This window comes from Folsomia candida, unplaced genomic scaffold (assembly GCF_002217175.1).
Source record: "Folsomia candida strain VU population unplaced genomic scaffold, ASM221717v1 Fcan01_Sc002, whole genome shotgun sequence".
NCBI classification, from domain to species: Eukaryota; Metazoa; Arthropoda; class Collembola; order Entomobryomorpha; family Isotomidae; genus Folsomia; species Folsomia candida.
Window position 1 is genome coordinate 5,231,794 of NW_019091194.1, and position 20,429 is coordinate 5,252,222.

The following is a 20,429-nucleotide window of genomic DNA, read 5'->3' on the forward strand; positions in this document are numbered from 1 at the left end:
AAAGTTTACTGATTGGAAATTCCATCATGATTCGATTATTTGGCATAATCTTTTAATGTAATGTTGGATATCTTGTGGAATTTAAAAAAAATTTGCACCTTTATATACATTTCTTAATCGACGTATCCATAAATAATCCAATGTCTTGATGTTATGCTTTATATGAAAGTTAATAGGTATATATTGAATAATGTACATATACAGATACATATACATATATACATATACATATATATTTTGAAATCCAGTTTTCACTAGAATAAAAAAAGCTTGTAACTTTGTCAAAGTTAGGATTGACATTTTGAAGAGTAACAATGATCAATGTGCACGTATTTTTTGTGTATAAAGGCATATAATTAGTATTGCGATGCTTCAGTGAATAAATCTAATCTCCAACTCAAGTAGATAGTTGACGATTGCCCAAGAGCATTCCACACTCACGTAGAATAAAATGCTTCAGTTTAATTTGCATGGCGTTATTTTTGTTTCGGTCATTGTTCAAGAGAATGCCCTTAAAATGAAGCTTTTAATTCTCTTTGCCCTCAGTGTTGCCCTCGTGTCCTCGTCGCCATTTGAAAGAAATGAATTTACATCGGGAAAACGTCTTATTAAAACGAGTCAAGAGGGAGCCGGTCAGTGGATGGACGAGGACGAAATTTGGGGCCTGATTGCAAAACATGCAAACTTTATCGATATCACGGATCACAACTTTCCCGATGTCAAGGAAGGAGATGTCAACGTTAAAGGCATGTCCCTTAGATATTTTATATATAAAGAATATGCAATATGATTTTAATTTGTTTTCCAGCTATCCCAACCGGAATTAGATTCCCATCGGTCGTCAATGCACTCCTTGAGAGGACAAGCATCCCCAGAATGCTAGACTTTGTCCAGACCTTTAGTAATTTCTTTAATCGATACCATCAATCGCAGACAGGTATAGATTCTCAGAAGTGGCTGCTCAGTCAAGTCCAACAGACTGCTGTAGATTACGTCGGAGAAATCACTGTTTCCGAAGTTGCCCATTCATTCTCGCCACAAAGTAGCGTCATCGCCAGAATTGTTGGTTCTGATCCCACTCTCCGAAGTGAAATAGTCATTATTGGAGCTCATCTTGACTCCATCAATATGGCTGGTTCAACGCGCACTGCTCCAGGTTAGTCATGCGTCGCAGCGTGCCTCAAAGCATCATCCCAGATATTTTGTATGCTTTATAAATAGGTGCCGATGATAACGCAAGTGGTTCTGTGGTCGTACTGGAAACCCTTCGCGTTCTTATTGAGGGTGGATACATTCCAAAGAGGACGATTGAGTTCCATTGGTATGCTGCGGAAGAGGTTGGACTCCGCGGGTCTGCAGATATTGCCTCGACTTACAACACCAACAGGGTCAACGTCGTGGGAATGGTGAACTTTGACATTCCTGGTTATTATACACAAGGAAGGGATGAGATTGCAATTTATACTGATTACGTGAGCGCGGAAGTGAATACATTCCTCCGACTTTTAATCGACAACTATTGCACTTTTACCTGGAGGAACAGAGTCTGTGGGTATGGATGTTCGGATCACGCTAGTTGGACAAATTATGGATTTCCATCCAGTTTTCCTGCTGAGGTTGGGAAATAGAGAACATTTTAAGTTACATTTAAATTAAATTTCAATTTTAATTTTAATACTTTAAAAAATATTTAAATAGCTGGTCGACAATCCGCAAATGCATAGAGTTGGTGACACAATTGACTTGGTTAGTTGGACCCAGGTTAATGAATTTGTCAAATTATCGCTGGGATTCGCAGTGGAACTTTCGGAACCTGGAACCTTGTAAATATTGGTTGGTGTCTGTTGAAAATTTGAAACTTTTGCATAATGCAATGGCTGAATAAAAATGTCAGAACTTTCTCAAAATATTGTATGCTCTAAGTAAATTATTGCACAACAAGAAGCAAAGAATGAAATTAAGTTGATCCATCTTTATTAAAACATAAATCAAAGTAAAGATATGTACTTACATATATTTTTGCATAGAACTGTATAATCGTATGTATGTACGTATCGTATTTATCATAGCTGATTGTCGAGATATCATGTGCATAGATATCATGTGTATCATGTGCATAATTATGAGTGCACCGAATTTTCGATCTGAAGTGTCGAATTACGTCCAATTCAAAAGCTGTAACATTTTTGGGAATAAGTATGTTTGGATTATTCATGTATATACTATGCATGTGCATTTATTCATATTCCAAATACTGTTGGCGTACTTAATTTGTCCATGTTAATCTACACACTAATATAAACATATATATACGCATATATGTAGCAATATGCCTATATTGGCATTATGTACATACAAATGTATAATAGGTAGGTACTACCTAGGCATATATAACTATTATGATGATACGTATAAATTGAGCTAATTCTACTAAAAGCATGCCTAAATTAATTATTGAGGTATTCAGGAACTGTTTGCACGGATCAAATATTAGCATATCTGTAATGTGTTTTTGTTGATCATTGCTTCAGAAAATTTCGCATTTGACAGCTACTTCGATGTGTATTTATTTAAAACAAACTTATTTCACCTATTAATTTTAAACAGGTTTTACCTATTTAGTCAGACCTGAAATTTTTCAGAGTATTTGAAAACATGGGTTCCAACAGTGATATCTTCAAGGTAGTCACGTCGCCAAATATCCAAATGACTAATTACTCAGTACCATTACACTTTTGGAGTTTATTTCTCTCACTGTCTTACTACACTTTGATGATACCATTTCATTCTGTGAGAGAAACTGTGACAAATTCATATGCGTGGAAGTCATCAAGTTTTCAAAAGGTATTCGATATGTATTTTGTACATAATGTCATCCATTTTACATAATTTTGAGCTGATCTCATTTTTTGTGCTAAATCAAAACCTTCACAATATATTCCCTTTTTTGATAGAGTGCTGTCATTATGATGCAGTTCATTCTCGTTCCATACATCGCGATTCCAGAAATATATGCAATTGTTTTAAATGACAAACCCCCAAGTGTGAACATGGTTTTAAAAATGTCACTCAACCTGTCACTTCTTTTCGCCATACTTTGGAATTGTTGGGGAGAGCAGAAATCATTTTTTGACATTCATGACTTACTGTATTTTAGGAAATTCGGTCGAAGCCAAAAATCCAGCAGAAAGGTTTGTGCGTATGTAACGAATACCGGTAAGACGTTTTAAATAAATGCATTTGTGTAGGCCATTGCGATTTGTATCATTGGAACTGGAATGGTTTTCACATCCTTGTCCATAAAAATTATGAGGGGGCTAAAATTCTATAATTGGAATATTATCACGGCGGTCCGAGATTCGTTTTGTGGAGAAAATGACAATTCATCGTGTTATTTGATACCTGACACGAATAATATTTCTGGGTTTATGTTTTACTTCTTGAACATTATTCTACTTCCGGTTTTCCTTTATTCGTGGTATATTTACCATTTTATAGATTTATACTTTCTCCTCAGTGCGACGCTTTTGTATGATCTCGTCTTAAAATTCTGTCTCATTTTACTCAATACACGTGCAAGGCCAGACGAGGTTAGAAATTTATACGTCAAATTTCCCAAAATATTTAAGCATGTTTGTATGTAATTAAAATTCCTTAAATTTGTGTTGTGATTCAGATACTTGAGCAGTTCAAATGGCTTAAGGAAATTACAGAAGCTATTAATCAAGCCACAAGTGCAATCTCGTTTCAGAGCACGATGGGATCGATTCCAATAATTAGTTGGACCGTTTCTGCAATGTTCAGTAGCAAGCAGCCTGCAAATGTTTCACGAATCCATACTCTGTCTCTTGTTTTGCATATCGGGGTAAAATTTATGGCCATTTGTGTCGCTGGGTTTGCCACGAGTAAAGTAAGAATTAATAAATTAATAATTTTGAAACATTACAAATTAAGATTTTTTATGTGCATAGATACAGCAAGACTTGGAAAAGTGGGTTCGTAAGAATGAATCACATCTCAAATTGAATTCAGCGAACCTGCAGATTTTGTTGTATGACTTGACAAATTCAAAAATTTCACTCCAACCATTTGGTCTTTTTCGTGTCGACTTTGGTTTTCTGGGAACGGTAAATCTAAAATGTGTATTTAGAATATGCCATTCCGGTATGTGATCAAAAGTCGCTGATCTCTGATTTCTGCTAATACATTTTTTATATAGTTTCTTGGGGTAGTGCTAACTTATGCGGTTGTGATCTCACAAATTGCAACGGTAGGAATCTAACAAGGTGACGAGTTATTAACAAAATTCCGTGTTTCTAATAAAATTGAATATTACCGTAGGTAACCTAACAATGGATGTATGTACATATGTACATTATTATACATATCATTATAACATGTATTTAGATAAAATATAGCTTGAAAAAGTAAAAAGTTCTAAGGTGAGGAAGTGCACTTAAAAGTATTAAACAAGCTCCCTCCGCCACCCAGATAATTTTACTTCGCCTGGGCTGTCTATTCCATGCAAAATAAAAATAGGTTGTAAATAAGTCGCTCAAAGAGTCACCCAACAAATCTAAGAACAATCCTATAGGTTTAAAATATATCGGTTTATCAGTACATGCATTCTGACTTGAATGCACAACGAGCACGATGTCGAACTAGTTATACGAATAATTAATAAATCTTTAGGACGGGTGAACAATATGTAATAATTACCACCAAATGATGATAATTGCTAATACCCTTACAACTCAGCAATGTTAAATAGATCTCTGGTCTGACCTGCTGGGTTTTATACCTAATCCATCAAAGTACATACATACATACATACAGCAATGTTAATCTGGCTGGATATTAACCAATTCAAAAGTTAACTTTGGATCAAGAAATTAATTCTAATCCTTCTTTTCTTACATGACGCCGAAACATTATTGTCGATATTTTGCATGGAATAGACAGCCCAGGCGAAGTAAAATTATCTGGGTGGCGGAGGGAGCTTGTTTAATACTTTTAAGTGCACTTCCTCACCTTAGAACTTTTTACTTTTTCAAGCTATATTTTATTTAATTCTTTTAAGGTTTGAATTTTAAAAGCAAATATAGAACGTAACCACTATTACACACTATTTGCAAAGAAACATTTACACTGTTAGTCTTGCGAATATCGGAGCCAATTTATTTAGTTAGTTGAAATTCACGTTGTAAAAGTGCCAGTTGAAGGTGTCAAGTTCCGATATGCCTAACGCAGTCAAATTTGCGCTTCGACATATGTATAAAGCTATATATAAGACCATTATTGATAATTTCTAAGAAGGTTTGGGTGACTTCAAAGGGTCCCTCGCCCTCCACATAATAATTTTCCCAATTCCAGTTCATATTCTTCCATTAGGTGCGAGTAGAAAACGCTCTACCAAATTACAGCTCGATTTGATGATTTTGAGAAATCAGTATGGGGGACCCCATAGGGTCCCTCCAGATTAAAATTTTTCCAATCTGAATTCATATTCTTCCATTAGGAGCCACTAACAATCTGTTTGCCAAATTTCAGCTTTCTATTACAATTTTGAAATCTGGTGCATAGCACCCCACCCACTTAGCACCCCCACGGGTCAACCATTTGACCAATTTCGCCCACCTTCGAACTCGTTTCCTAACTTTGTCCAATATGAATATGGCAAAATTGCAAGGCAATCGTATTCACGGACAGACATGACGGTCCCATAAGCCCGGACACGGGCTAAGAGTATAAATTACTCCATAGCGAGGGTGTAACTATATAGTTACTATATAGCAACCACTCGGAAATTTTCGTTATAAGGAAAAGTCGCTGGTTTCTCAACCAATTGACCCAATTCTTGTTTCCCCTTATAGTAAAGTGGGGGCGATCTTTCATAAATTTAGATACCCAGCTATGTAGGTAGTCTCCTTCATACTTAAATTGAGAAACGCAACCATTCACCACCATCAAAACTTTTTTCTGGGAGGTCATATCGAAAAATCCCTTTCAATAGCACTAGATTATGTCCGTAATTGATTTTTCGGTCTCTTTATTTTTTTCTCTAAAACGCACCCCCTTGGCTGTAGGCGGCGGTCAAGGTTTTCGAAGGGGGGGTGAATGCATACTAAGGTGTAAATGTAACCATAGTTTTTTACCTCACCTTAGAAAAAACACATTATTGATCTAAATTAGCGTTACATGTTAATAATTTATTAATAATTTATCTGATTGAAACTATTGCAAATCTAAAATAAATCCTATGAAAAATTATTCATTGATTTGTAAATTTTTCAAAATTTGTAAATAGTCATCACTCTGAATTTATAGCAGCTTGAATTGTTATAATAATTACTTAATCATGCGTCCACCCACACTTTGCATATATGTATGTAAATTATCTAGATGCACGTTGTAATTGTCCGACTACTTGTATTGTTTCTGTATGTTTATAAATATTGGCATACCTCATTTTCATCTTGTACCATCCATATGTTGTATGTAGCTACATAAATACATACGTATCGCCATTAAGATTTTGTTTTTGTTGCAACATGCTGACCAATTTTGACTCGTTGTTTTACCACTATGCCGCAGAATTCTCGCCCTTTTCAATTCCTCCAAAAACAAAGTTCGAGATTGCAATTTTTACTCCGACTTTATATCCTTGCATTGAGCATCATTCCAGCGTCCTGCATATTTGAGTACATTTGCGAAGACGTCGAACTTTACAAACCGTACATAAGAATTTATGAAGGGAGGAAAGGCGCCTTGCTCCAGGAGTGGGGTCCAGGATTTTATCCCACGGGTTCCATGTCAAACTTGTGGGTGTGTATTAATGGACCGTGAGTCTTCCGTGTAATATTGGATATTGTTTATTGGTCATTATTTCCGGGAATTGTTTAAAATATTTTGGCAGGGTTTACCTTTACTACTCGAAGAACACGAGTCTCGGCACAGTGTACGAGTCACCCTCGTCGCAGATTTTTGTGCACACTTGCGAAACACACAACGTCATTCCACGCAAAGGAGCGTCGTATAATACTCTCGTTTTCCACGTACCTAATTGACAAATTGATTTGATAATTGAAACTCTCGGATGTAAAACAGCCTTCGCGACAATTTTTTGTAAAATTCAACCTAGTTACATTTAAATACCGTTTTTGAAAATTATTTAGCCCGAGTCAAGGCTTATGGAACCGTCATGTCCGTCCGTCCGTCCGTCCGTCCGTCTGTCTGTCCGGCACGATAGAGCCAAAACGGCTGAACCGATTGACTTGAAATTTTTACCATATGCATAATGGGAAAAGTTCGGAAACGAATTCGAATATGGGCGAAATCGGTCAAGTGGTTGACCAGTGGGGGTCTAAATTTTTATCTGGAGTGACCCGATGGGGTGACCCATACCGATTTTTAGAAATTGTTTAAAAAGATGAAATCCGGCACAATGATACTTAATGGCTTCTCATTAAAGAATATGAAGTTAAAAGTGAGCAAAGTGCAATCAAAGTGATTATTACTGATTTTTCAAAATAAGCCTGACTCGGGCTAAAATTGAAATTAAATTATTTTTAGTTATTTTTACAAAACGGTATTTAAATGTAACTAGGTTGAATTTTTTTTAATTGTCGCGAAGGCTGTTTTACATCCGAGCGTTTCAATTTTTTTTAAAATTTTGTCCAATTTCGTAGAAGCTTATTCTGCTGTTTTCAGCTGATGGGTATTTTGCTATACGGCGACCCCACGGATTATCGCCGCCCGTTCGTCCAACCCTTCTCCGCTCCATACTTTTTTGGTCAAGACGAATATATGATGGGATTCCCAGCGCATTTCCAAAATGCAACGTCCATCGCCCTGATTGGAGAGACTGAGTGCGTCGTGGAGAAGGGGAACGGGTCAGATGGAGAGGTCAAGATGGACTTGACCTTTAAGCCTAACATTCAAAGAAACGGTTCAAATCCTACTCCAGGAGAGACACTAGGCTACGTTTGCAAGCAGCCATTTTCTAACGTGCTCAGGGCGGCAGTCGCAGCATCAGTGGGTAATACAGACCCTGATGGGACGGTGGAGAATGGGAGAATGCGGGGTTTGGTGAGGGATGAACCGATTGGGTTGGTATTCAGAAAAAACTAAGCTAAGTTATGACAGAAATATGTAATCAGCCTCATCTGAATTCCTAATTATGTAGGGAGAAGGGAACTTGTGGGGCTGAACTCCTCGACGATGCCACCCTGCAAGATAACATAACTGCAACTGAAGAAATTTTCAAAGACGCGGACACCATTTTCCAAGAGGCAACGAAAGATGCATGGAACACAGCTTATTCTGCGAAAGTTAAGGCAACCACGGACGGGTTTGATGCTGAACTGAAGTCTGTGCAGGGAAAAATAGCAGCCACACCCCCACCAAAGCCGGCCGTGCTAAAAAAGCTGTTGGAGCAAGAGACCCAGTTGACGGCCGCTATCAAGACGGAGGGAGAGAAAGATGCAGCCTTTGGCAAGTTGTGGGCAGCCGCGGGGACTGCGATGTCGTCCGTGGTCAAACCATCAGATGGGTTCGAGACGCAAGCCAAAAGCGATGTCGAAGCTGTTGTAAAGGCAAAAAAGGAGCTGGAAGATTTAGAAGCGTGGGATAGTTTGAGTTTAGAAGGTGACGTCAAGAAGGCAAAGGTAGAATTTAGTAGTGATACGCACCTAATTCCATTTGAGAGTAGGAAAATAATATGATGTCTGCGTTTGACAGGAAGAATTGGCCAAGGTGAAACAGACTGCTGTTGCATCTACGGTTACCGCATGGAAATCACTTTCCACTTGGAGACACGCTGTTTCCGTCGCCTCTGTCATAGTGGCAGAGTTGCAGGATAAGTTTACTTCCTACACCCCAACTAAATTGGGGAGGAAGAAGAAAGCAAAACGCAAGAAGGGAGTTACCTACCCCAAAAAGAGGATGAGCTCCCCTCAAACGTACGAGATTTCTGAGTGTGATGCTCTTCCACTCAGAAGCGTGGTCTGTGCTGAGGGCAAACCGACGTACGACCACGCCTGCACTCTCTTCAAGACGAGCCTCGGTATAGACCAGATTACGTGGCAGACCGATGCAGACGCTTCCTGGAAGGGGGACGTGTTACATGAAATCGGAGCAATTTTTAGCCAAGCATGTCCCTACTTGCCAGACAGGATTCGATTCGTAACTATGGTCCACAGGATTTTGAGCTTTTACTTGACATCGGACGAGTATTACAATTTAAGGCAGCCAGGTAACCAATTTAGGGCATACCCAAATACCTATTCATAGATTAAAGTGAATTACATATGAGCTATTTACTTACATAAATTATTTTTCGGAATTGGACTTGCAGCACCTGGGACAACATCTTTAACGTGCGTTCAGTACGCAGAATTGCCACCGCCCCCTAATCCTCCAAATCCGAAACCTTCTCCCGAACAGGGCACAGAGCGAAGACAGTTTTGGGATCAGATTATGGAAATTCTGAAAGAGTGTCGGCTTGGGAAGGGAAACAGCCTCGTATTCAGAGACCTCACGGCCAAAATGAAGAACAAGAAGCGGGGGGAATGGGTCTGGGTGAAAAAGGAAAAGAATGGAACCTTGACTGAGATTTTGATCAAACCACACAAGGAGCAGGTGAGTTCGGATGATGATGATCATGTGACTAAAAGGTCTTTGGGGGATGCTTTGGAGATGAATTCGATGCTACGACATCAAATTCATCCCCAGAGCAACCGCCAAGTGCAAAGATATTGAACTAAAAATTATACAAAGCGAATCAATAAATAATTTATTAATTAGGCCGACAATGAATTTGTCTTCAACTGGGTGGTTGACATGTCATGGCGCATTTTCGCCACAGTTCTTGGAATTTGCGTTGTCGACAGGGAAGATCGGATCCCGCACGTCGCATCAAAATTCCATTCACTGTTCACTGAAGACTTTCTCATCCCTTTGAGAGAAACTTGGTATGCATAATTCTATAAGTAGATCGGGATTATGAATGCATATATGTACGCATGCGTGTGATCCAAATGATTTCTAAGCCCGATGAACCCGATTCATAACTTATCTGCTTTTGTCTTCTTATTTTGGAACGAATATGTATCTAGAGAAATGTCAATTAGATTTTTAAATTCACACATCTTATTAAATTCCCCAGAAAGTGTTGTCAGAAAATGTTGACATTTTTTGAGAGCTAGAGAAGAAAAATGGGTGGAGAGGATCGTTTCGTTTGGATCATACGCTTATATGCGATTCTTGACTGTTGACTAATTAAATTAGGATCAATCCAAAGGATAACTTGATATTTCAATGGATTATTGGCGAATTTTACAATGGGGAAGCGGAGCCTTGGGCGGAGCGGTGCATGGAGGCGAGTTTCCTGAGATCTGAGCGTTTAGAAGAATATAGACCACCGAGGGGACTGCTGGTCAACTGCGCCATGGAGCACAACTACTTTATCGATGGCAAGTTTGCAGGGAAAACAGGGCGATATGCTGAATGAACTCATGTCATGACTCATGAATGAACTCATGTATTTGTACCTATATGCACATACTTATATGTATTATTTATGGAATTAGGAATTACACATTAATCCACATAGTTTATTTATTGAGCATTAAAAATATTGGTTGTTTTAAGGAATATGCTTATTCACAATTTTATGCATATGTAAATGAATTTAGTTAAGTAATAATAAATAAGATATGAAATTTACAAAAATTATTGAAGGTTGTTGGTGCTTGAAAAAAAAACAATTTTGGCGATCCGACACTCCGTTGATGTTATTGCCCTTACTCGGCTAATAAGGAAAACCACGTATTGTACGTTGTTTTGGGGTCATTAATTATTTTCTGCTTATTGTAACAAATCAATCAGGATTAATGTACCGATTGCACGTATATAAGCTGCATAATATGGCCTTATGTGACATTGGCAATGACTTTGAAGTGATTAACCGAACGTACGGATTTATGCAATATGGAAAGTTTGTGTCTTTATTTTATATGATTTACATCAGGTGATGCGAAACGCGAATATCTGTAATTCCAGTTACTTGTTGTTAGTTCCGTGTGCAAAATTGTCAATATTGCAATGTCATCAACCCAACAACAGATCGATCAATCCTCAGATATTATAATGTATTGTCCAGTCACTTAATCAATTATCCGAGCTGTCAAATTTCTTAATTGGACTTAACGAATTACAAATTGCCTAATGCGACAACCACGTATTGGAACATCTTTAAACCTGGAAATGGGAATTTTCTATGTATAGGAAATTCCAATCAAAATACGGAACTTTATGTGCGAACTTTCGAAGCTTATCTCAGCTTTGTTCCCATTGCATAGGCATCCCAAATTTTTGAAATTACGGCATCCTTTAACGCAATGAAACATTGCGTTTACATATTTTGCATTAGTTCTTAATCCTACATATCTACATCCATAAATTAGAAAGTACCATGATCAGTTATTACCAGTATGTATTTCATTGATGGGGAATCCATATGCACAAATCTTATCAACAATTTCAAGTACTTGACATTTGTATCGTCATTATTTCCCCAGATATTTCATGCACTATAAAACAAAGCTCAAAACTTTACTTGGTCACTTTTTCCTCATCGATTGACAAATTTCACTGCAATTTCATTAACATGAAGTTCGTGCTAGTTGTAGCCTTGGGCGTTGCTTTGGTAGCTTCATGCCCACACGGAGATGAAGAAGCCAAAGCTGGGAAGCGTCTCATTAAAACGACCTTCGAAGGTCCCGGTCAGTGGATGGACGAGGACGAAATTTGGGGGTTGATTTCGAAGCATCAAAACTTTATGGATATCACGGACCACAATTTCCCAGATATTAAAGAGGGAGATGTCAATGTCCAAGGTAAGATTTATAGAAATGCAGATTAGTATAAATACGAACTCAATTTATATCTGTATGTGTGTAAATATGATTTGGAAATTTCTCCACAGCAATTCCAACCACTCTTCGATTCCAATCTACCGTAAACGGCCTTCTTGGAAGAACTAGCATTACCCGGATGCAAGATTTTATCAGGACCTTCAGCAGCTACCATAACAGGTACTACCAAGCCCAAACCGGAATTGATTCCCAGCGATGGCTTTTCGCCCAAGTTCAGGAAAGCATTGCAAACTACGCGGGATCTGCCACCGTCAATGAGGTGACGCACACATTCGGACCCCAAAGCAGTATCGTTGCCCGGCTTACTGGCTCCGACCCCACTCTTAGGAGCGAAATTGTCATCATTGGAGCTCATCAAGACTCAATAAATATTGCTGGTTCCTCGCTCGGTGCCCCAGGTAGGCCTTAAAAAATAGAGGTTTGTACGTGGAATTTGTCACGAGGTCCTAATTGCATTCCGAATGTACTTAGGTGCCGATGATAACGCGAGTGGTTCTGTTGTCGTGCTGGAAACCCTTCGCGTTCTTGTTGAAAGCGGATATATTCCAAAGAGGACGATTGAGTTTCATTGGTATGCCGCGGAAGAGGTTGGTCTCCGTGGATCTGCAGCTATTGCCTCGAGTTACAGCACCAACAGGGTCAACGTCGTGGGGATGGTGAACTTTGACGTCCCGGGATACTATGTCTCAGGGAGGGACGAAATTGGAATCTACACTGACAACGTCAACGCTCAAGTGACTGCATTCCTCCGACTTTTAGTTGATGGCTACTGCACTTACACCTGGGTCAATAAGACTTGCGGATATGGGTGCTCGGATCACGCGTCATGGACCAGTTACGGATTCCCAGCAGGGTTCCCTGCAGAGGTCGTCTTCCACCCCAGGATGCATTCGGTGGGTTTTACGGCGCTGGTCGTTTACCCTTTTCTCATATTACTATGTTTGTATGATTAAGATGAACACATTACTTTACTCATGGTGCTGAAATTAATTTATTATCAGGTTGGTGATAACTTTGCATCCGTGGGATTCACCCAGGTTAACGAATATGTCAAATTGTCGCTGGGATTCGTTGTGGAAATGTCGGAACCTGGGACTCTTTAATTGAATAATAAAATCTTATGATTGTATATAATATATTCTGAATAAAATTTCATAATTTAAAGTTATGTTTGCGTTAATAAAACAGAAACCGGAAGTCCAGCTTTAAGCTTCATACATTCTTCCGTTATTATCATATGCTGCTCCTAATCCGACTTTTTATTGGTCAAAATTTGTAATTGTCGTTGTGATATTTTTGAGTAAAACATCAAACAAAAAAGCGGGTTAGGAGCAGCACAAGACAATGAAGTATGGATTCAGCTTTAAACTGTGATTCAATTTACTGTACTCTTCATTACAAAGAAATTACACAAAGTTTGACATGGTTGAAGCATGTGGTAAATTTTAACATTTTCAACGGACAACAGCAATATGGTATCCATTGTGACGTATGTACGACTCACTCACATCCTATGATTATATGTATTTATTGTAATGGTTTATTATTTAGTTGTAAGACAAAAGTGCAGTTGCAATATAATAATTGTGTACGTAACCAGGATTTATTTATATATCTGATTTTATAAGTGCATGAATATGCACATGACTTGATCACCTTACTCATTTATAAAATTTTTATTTAGATACCTAATAATTACGATAAATGTCTTCCGATTTAGGTAATTACATTTAGTCATTTCAGTTTCTTAAGATCTTTTTACCATGAAACGACAAATTGTCGTCGACAATTAAGCACTAGTTGTTTCTAAGAATGATGAACCACTGACAAGATGGTAACGATTCCATTGATCAATACCGAATAAAAATAGTGGATAGCATTGTACCTCAAAATTGAAATAGGGCCATTCCGAAGGCCTAAGATTTTCATGCTCTTGAGCTTCTTCCTCCAGAACTTTCTCCTTTCATCACTTTTAACTGCAGATAATATATCTTCACTCCGTTTCGCCACTTTCCCAATAAAATGAAGATACCCAAATGACATGTACGAGGTATGATATGCCTTACAAATTACAAGATAATCGATGAGATAAATTCTTCCGTAGAACCTGATAGAAGCCGTTACACCGAACATTAAAATTAGCCCCATGCTCCAGAGAACCAAAGGCACATCCATATAACCACAATTCGTGTAATCCTTTATCAGAATGTGAAGTAGATTAATGTATTTCACGTGTATTTTAGTTCCAGGTTTGCATTTCCTACATTTTTGCAATATTAGTTAGCAAATAAATCAACAATTTAACTTGACCTATTATTTTAAATTACCGCAGTATTGAAAGCACCTTCAGTATGAATCCAAGTAGGACCGAGAAATGTAGGATTTGTCCAACACCTAACGGAAATGTGAGGGCGAGCTGACAGTATAATTCGAAGGGATAACATTTAATGACAGAAAATATTTGCGGAGGTCGTTCTACAATCAGAACGCTGCATAAAAATTGTTTATAAGCAGGTTTGGCCAAATAAAATAGTGATATTAAAATTGCTGTAGAATATGTGACAAGTCTGAAGAAGAGAATGTCCCAATAAAATATGTCGATTGCATTTTTTTCGCTAAGTGTGCGTGGGAAATCTGCAATTAAATTTTCAAAGGTTTCATATCAAATTCGATTTCGTGTAGCTGTAGGATAAGAAATCATTTGGAGAAAGAACTTGTCGGATGAAACTGTAGGGGACGTGACTACAAATACGTGTTATACATAAAGGTAGTAATGGCTGGTATATTACATCTCCAAAAATAACATTCGACAACTTTGATGTCCAACTGATTTCTTATCCGACAACGTCTGCTCTGCACTGACAACGACGCTATCAAAAAATTGATGTATTCACCTTGCATAGATTGAGCATCAAGGTAAAGAATTTTGTTCCAGGAAGATAACACTTCTTCTTGATAAAACCATTTGCTAAAAGTCTCACCTAAAGTCCAAAGTGTAGCGATAAGAAAAATGAATAACCAAAACTTCTCAACACAATCAACGTTTTTCTGATTATGCGAATGGTGAAGATGAAAAATAAGGTAGAAGACTTTGCCGAAGTGTAAAAATATATTTAACAAATTTGCAGTTCTAAAAGCTATTGATCTGATGGACACGAATTTATTGGTTTTCACATTATAATGAAATGGAACGAAGCCAAAATTTAGGAAAGTTACTGAATTTTGAAAATTTTTCAATGCACGCGGGGACAAAATCATTTTAATCGTAATTTTGAATTCACAGCATGAACATTTTGTCCAAGGTTGTAGTTACTAAATAAAATAAATGTATAATATTGTCATCATCCATTCAAAGAAATTATTTAGTCGTTGACGAAAATTTGTACACACGAAATAAATACCATGGTGTACGAACTATGTATATATCAGTAGTAATTGTAGCTAATATTGAGTAAGTATCTGTATTTACTAGGTATGTATTAGATTCGCCTGAAAGTCCGTTGTTCAAATAGATCTATTAAATTGTCATCACCGTGTCATATTTCCAATTTCCTGATTTAGCTACCCTTCAATTATGGAGTTACACATCACCGTATTTATCTCAGCAATAACTTTGCAGCTAGATAAATACGAGTAACATATTACTTAAATTGGACGATAGAATATTTTAGGTTATCCATTATTACACCAATAATTATTGCGGCATTACATACCTCAAGTAATTTACCGATGCATATAAATATTTACAATTCAAGAATGTCAAACTCGATTTACATTTATGTAGGTTGTCGAATTTTGTGACAAATTAATGAAAATTCGTCTATGGGTTGACAATTTTGACCAAATTGGTATCGAAGTTATTTCCTGATAATTGAGCAAATTACATTAATTGTGCATACGATAAAAATATTGATTATCTCATGGATACGTAGGCGAATAGATGCATGCATAGACGAATGAACGTTATGTACATACAAACCCTTTCCAGTTTTTGGAAATGACGAGCAACTCGTGTATCGAGAATAATGTCAATCAAGTTAATTTGTTGATATTGCAATCTTATCATATTTTAACAATGCGTTACATATTATGAATGCGTCATAATAATTCCACATGCATGTGGACAACGACAAATTTTTGAACCCACTTGATTTGTGCATATGTAATCAGTGCAAATATTCGCAATTCAAGTATGAAAAACACGTCACGTTCTCATTTCTTCTCTTCAAATGACATAAACCTTTACACATGTCAATTTTCTGGTTGATTGCTGACCAGAGCATTACCAAATTATTATTTCTAAGTTTTAATAACATTATACAGAACCACAGATTCAGATGTGTTTATATTAAATTTGCAAAATTTTTATGTATGATAAATGCACTTGATACATCGGCATCCTAAATATTACTTTGACGGTCTATCCATACAATCCACATTGTCCGGATAGTCACACGAGTCTGTAATCGGATTAAAATGAAGTCCGTCGGGACAAAAATTGTGATACGGAATTCCACCCACGCAAGTATAAAATGCCCCACAATCTTCCGGATCAGGAAAATCTCCCTCTACTCCTGGGGGACACTCGAATTCGCCACCGGGAGTCCTGGTCGTCGTAGGAACCGTCGTTGCGGTCGGATCAAATGGCGTCGTCTCGCGTGTCGTTGGCACTGTCGTGACACGTGTCGTCGTCGTTCTTGCCGTAGTTGTAGCACTCCCATTTGGTCTCAACCGGTGGTCACAATCTACACAATTTTAAGTGAGATGCGTAAATTCTAGTGCATTTTCTTATACTTATATTTAGCATGCAGATTCAATAAAGAGCTTGATTACCTGTTAATTCTGGAAAATTGCAGCCCATGTAAACCCTATCGAACAAGTAGTCTAACTGACAGTGGATCAATTCTGCCACACCGGCCCAGCAAGTCCAATAATATTCGCAGCGTTCCTCATGTGCAAAAGTGCCGTCCGACGGACAATCGAAATCTTCTGGTGGCCTTGGCGTAGTAGTTGTTGTGACGTTGGATGTTGTCGTTGGGATTGTGGAGGGTGTGGTGTTTGGGGACGGTACATTTGTTGGCCTAGGTCGTTCTTGAAATAAAAATATTGAGCTTATGAAATACTTTACTAACTGTTCTGAACTATCTTTAGGTAAACTCCCTTGAAATAAATTTACCTTGGCAGTGGACATACTGAGCGTAGTTGCATCCATTGTAAGTTAAGTCAAAGAGCATAAGATCTGTGCACTGCCAAAGATTAGCATCTTGCATCCAGCACTCGATATATTGAGAACAGTCGTCTGGATTGGGGTAGACGCCGTTTTGTGGGCAATCGAAATCGATCGGTCCAATTATCTCCTGACCGCGACCACTCTGCATAATTACAAAAAACGTCATGTCAAAAATAATTATATCGGATCAATATTTTGTAAATTGTTGCAATATTTAAAATGTATTCATACCTGCGCCCTTCTTGTCAAAGACGGCGTTGCTAAAAGTAGCAATATCGCAGACACTAATATCTTAGGATCCATGTCGCCCAGAATAGTTTTACGTCAATAATGAATTTATTGATCAATGGCTTTAGTCAAGAGTGCACGACGTTTTATTTAAAGTCCAGACTACATTCATCAAATATATGCTGAGTAATGAACAAGGAAAATTAAGTCCACATATTTTATGTATTTGCATGAGTGAAAAGACTGGCCTATTTATCGGCCAATAAGTTATCACCAAAAATGTATTGATGCACGTAATCGATTATCATTTAATTAATTTCTGATAAGAGAAGTATTGTGAATTTATTTTAACAAATTCTGTGAAATAACTCTACTGAAAGGAAACAGCCAACATCTACCAATACATTTAGAGTCTTTCGGTGAATTTGCATAAAGATTAAAATATGTAGCTGCATGTATGTACATAGATAAATATGTTTTATGACCTACATTTATGCATTTCGTATATTTATTTCATACATCAATAAAAACATGTGGCAAAACGTGCATTATATGTGATTATCTTATGAATTTTAACAACTAAGTCCTCCCAAAGTCATGAATTGTAATATTGTTAAATGTGTAGATAATTATGTAAATGCGTAAAAACCCTTACTCAAGATATTACAACTTATCAAATATAGATTTGCAATTCAGCTTATAAAATTCTTGCTTCACTTTAACAAACACATTTTGAAACTCTATCTCTTGCATGTGCGTATAAAGAAAAGTGGCCAATTCAGGAAAATGTTGAGTGAAATATTCTCCATAAGCTTCATCCGTTGTTCCCAGAACATCCCTTAACTCGACCAAATCTTGACTTTGCCTCCACTCTACAGCGTGCTGCTCCTTATCTCGAATAAATTCAATGAGCGATAATACCGACCCAGCATCGTAAGTCTTGCTATGATTGGATTTAACCAGCAGATTCAACCTCACGAGATCACAGAGTCGCATCTTCCAATTTACATGCGTCTTGAACAGGGTCATGCAAAAAGCGTCATACTTTTCATCAAGCTCACTGCGGAGTTCTTTCTTAACTTTTTTCAGTTCATTCGCGGTGTCCGTGATGAATTTGATGAATTTCAAACCATCCCAGAAGAATGGATGTTCGAGAACCAGGTCAATTTTTGGCCTGGAGTTTGGTTCTTTAGATAACAACGGGGTGAGCAAGTTACGAAGGGAGACGGCGTCCTCAATTTCCTCCAAATAGTGCCAGTGCGGACTGTCATTTGTGGATATCTTTTGGTTTAAGCTACTCGTCCAAGCAGTCTCACTTTTGTACCCCTTTTCCTCGAAAGCGTGTCGATGGTTGTAGCTCATTGTGTAAAAAATTATCAACCCGAATGAAAATATGTCCCCGTGTCCAGAATACTTATTGGAAGTTTCAGGTGCCATCCACCCATGTGATCCAGCAACGTGCATTGTCACCCCTCCTTCATCAATACTCTCTACTTCTCGACTAATCCCGAAATCAGCAATCTTCGCAATCGTTCCCTTGAAAATTAAAATATTCCTTGGTTTCAAATCCCGATGAATAATTTTTGCTTCGTGAAGGAAGGAAAGTCCTTGTGCAACTTGTGTCATGTATTTTCGCAAGTCATAGCGAGATTTGTATTTCTCGTAGCGAATTACATCTTGTAAAGTATCGTCTCCAAGTTCCATTGCGATAAATGTGTCTCCATTTAGTTGAGTTGGATTGGATGCGAAATAGCGGACAATATTGGCATGATCTAAACCTCTATGTATAATAATTTCAAGATTGCTTTTGCTGCTTTGGGACAGATTCACCTTCTTCACGGCAGCCCGTTTAGAGGGGTCCTCATGATAACCCTCGTATACACGGCCCATTCCTCCTTTACCAAGGATAATGTCTGGGTATATCCATATTGAATGTCCTACTTGTGTCGCATTTCCTTTATGGTTAGACAATTGTGGGGTTGAGTGTTGTTGTTCATCTACTATGTATAGGCATGCAAAGACTTAAATTAGTTAAGGATAGCGATGAATTTTATGGAGATGTGTACAATTGTGGAATTACGAGAGGAATTACTCCTATTGAAGTCTGGACTAATTGACGAGACCAACTGGTTACTTAAAGGAAGGGACCTTGATGACGATACTGGCGAATATAAGGATGTGTCAAGTGCTTGGGATACTTCTGGTGCAGAATTACTAGACACTAATGTGGGACTTGGGGTTGTTGTGACTGGAGTTCGCGTTTCCAAAATTGCCATCCTGGAAAATGATGGATTCAGTTGGGTGTCTTCCTGATATTTTGAGAGGACTAGTCGACATGCTTCACTGGCTGCCAATTTCTTTTTCCCAATTGATCGACCAATCTCTGTCATTTCGATTGTAAAATGTTTAAACTGTATTTCGTGTCTGGTAGTGAATTATCGTAATTTTTTAATGAATTTCTTACCACGATAAGTTTTCCCAGTTTTCGAGCTCGTGTACTCTAACACCGACACCCACTCGTTATTGATGAAGTCGGCATCGGGAGTTGTAAAGACGATGCGTTTATCAAGTGGACGCTCCTTATTTTCTCGCTCAACAAGTTCCTTAAGTTCGGAAATGGGATCACGGCCTGGCTGAATTGGGGGGAAATATGGAAAAGCACTGTTTCCGGAAGGGGATGGGGGTTGCATTGGATGCGACATTATTTTGCTGAAATGTTGAGGAAGGCGACGGTGGTAATACTGTCGTTATGTAATGATGCTTGGATGTGTTCATTTAAGCAATTTACCATGTGTGGAAGTAAGCAAACAACAATTTTGCATTGGCAGTATAGATAAATGTATGCATGGATGTATGTAAGTGGAGGCTAATGGTTACAGTAAAAAATACGTACCAAGATAATAAACTTATTTATGTATTACGAGATTACACTAAGCAAACTATATGTATGTAGATTAAGTTAAAGCAGCCAGTATTCTCGTCAATCCATATTTTGTAAGTGTAAATAATTATTTGAGATTGCATTCAATTTCAGA

General features: G+C 37.8%; 4 protein-coding genes across 6 annotated transcripts; 2 read left to right on the forward strand and 2 right to left on the reverse strand.

Moving 5' to 3' along the window:
• The first annotated feature begins 484 nt into the window (after window positions 1–484).
• On the forward strand, window positions 485–1,907 carry LOC110844912 (probable leucine aminopeptidase 1). The gene is made up of 4 exons (XM_022091240.2): window positions 485–746; window positions 809–1,156; window positions 1,222–1,616; window positions 1,699–1,907. The coding sequence occupies exons 1-4, from the start codon at window positions 518–520 to the stop codon at window positions 1,825–1,827; spliced, it is 1,101 nt and encodes a 366-aa protein (XP_021946932.2). The 5' UTR covers window positions 485–517; the 3' UTR covers window positions 1,828–1,907.
• A 9,701-nt stretch (window positions 1,908–11,608) lies between these two features.
• Window positions 11,609–13,145, forward strand: LOC110843735 (leucine aminopeptidase 1). Its single transcript, XM_022089763.2, has 4 exons — window positions 11,609–11,897; window positions 11,987–12,334; window positions 12,408–12,829; window positions 12,938–13,145. Exons 1-4 carry the CDS (start codon window positions 11,669–11,671, stop codon window positions 13,037–13,039), a joined length of 1,101 nt encoding a protein of 366 aa, XP_021945455.1. The 5' UTR covers window positions 11,609–11,668; the 3' UTR covers window positions 13,040–13,145.
• Window positions 13,146–16,187: 3,042 nt separating this feature from the next.
• Window positions 16,188–17,611, reverse strand: LOC110844427 (probable endochitinase). The gene is made up of 4 exons (XM_022090628.2): window positions 17,398–17,611; window positions 17,113–17,308; window positions 16,770–17,027; window positions 16,188–16,681 (listed from the first exon to the last, which is right to left on the reverse strand). The coding sequence occupies exons 1-4, from the start codon at window positions 17,467–17,469 to the stop codon at window positions 16,344–16,346; spliced, it is 864 nt and encodes a 287-aa protein (XP_021946320.1). The 5' UTR covers window positions 17,470–17,611; the 3' UTR covers window positions 16,188–16,343.
• Window positions 17,612–17,883: 272 nt separating this feature from the next.
• LOC110844426 (serine/threonine-protein kinase ppk4-like) lies at window positions 17,884–20,172 on the reverse strand. Of its 3 annotated transcripts, none has more exons than XM_035848127.1 (3): window positions 19,859–20,172; window positions 19,475–19,777; window positions 17,884–19,391 (listed from the first exon to the last, which is right to left on the reverse strand). In XM_035848127.1, the coding sequence occupies exons 1-3, from the start codon at window positions 20,094–20,096 to the stop codon at window positions 18,058–18,060; spliced, it is 1,875 nt and encodes a 624-aa protein (XP_035704020.1). In that variant the 5' UTR covers window positions 20,097–20,172; the 3' UTR covers window positions 17,884–18,057. The 3 variants fall into 3 exon arrangements, with proteins under 3 accessions (XP_035704020.1, XP_035704021.1, XP_021946319.1); XM_035848128.1 differs by having other exon boundaries at window positions 17,884–19,394; window positions 19,487–19,777; window positions 19,859–20,171; XM_022090627.2 differs by having other exon boundaries at window positions 17,884–19,394; window positions 19,859–20,171.
• Between the last annotated feature and the right edge of the window lie 257 nt (window positions 20,173–20,429).

Coding starts and splice junctions, on each gene's coding strand:
- LOC110844912 (XM_022091240.2), top strand. CDS start 518: ATGAAGCTTTTAATTCTCTTTGCCCTCAGTGTTGCCCTCGTGTCCTCG. Junction 1,157..1,221: donor TTCAACGCGCACTGCTCCAG/GTTAGTCATGCG, acceptor CTTTATAAATAG/GTGCCGATGATAACGCAAGT. Junction 1,617..1,698: donor CATCCAGTTTTCCTGCTGAG/GTTGGGAAATAG, acceptor ATATTTAAATAG/CTGGTCGACAATCCGCAAAT.
- LOC110843735 (XM_022089763.2), top strand. CDS start 11,669: ATGAAGTTCGTGCTAGTTGTAGCCTTGGGCGTTGCTTTGGTAGCTTCA. Junction 11,898..11,986: donor GGGAGATGTCAATGTCCAAG/GTAAGATTTATA, acceptor ATTTCTCCACAG/CAATTCCAACCACTCTTCGA. Junction 12,335..12,407: donor TTCCTCGCTCGGTGCCCCAG/GTAGGCCTTAAA, acceptor GAATGTACTTAG/GTGCCGATGATAACGCGAGT.
- LOC110844427 (XM_022090628.2), bottom strand. CDS start 17,469: ATGGATCCTAAGATATTAGTGTCTGCGATATTGCTACTTTTAGCAACG. Junction 17,028..17,112: donor TCAGTATGTCCACTGCCAAG/GTAAATTTATTT, acceptor TTTTATTTCAAG/AACGACCTAGGCCAACAAAT. Junction 16,682..16,769: donor CAATTTTCCAGAATTAACAG/GTAATCAAGCTC, acceptor AAAATTGTGTAG/ATTGTGACCACCGGTTGAGA.
- LOC110844426 (XM_022090627.2), bottom strand. CDS start 20,096: ATGTCGCATCCAATGCAACCCCCATCCCCTTCCGGAAACAGTGCTTTT. Junction 19,778..19,858: donor AACTGGGAAAACTTATCGTG/GTAAGAAATTCA, acceptor TCGAAATGACAG/AGATTGGTCGATCAATTGGG. Junction 19,395..19,474: donor CAATAGGAGTAATTCCTCTC/GTAATTCCACAA, acceptor GCCTATACATAG/TAGATGAACAACAACACTCA.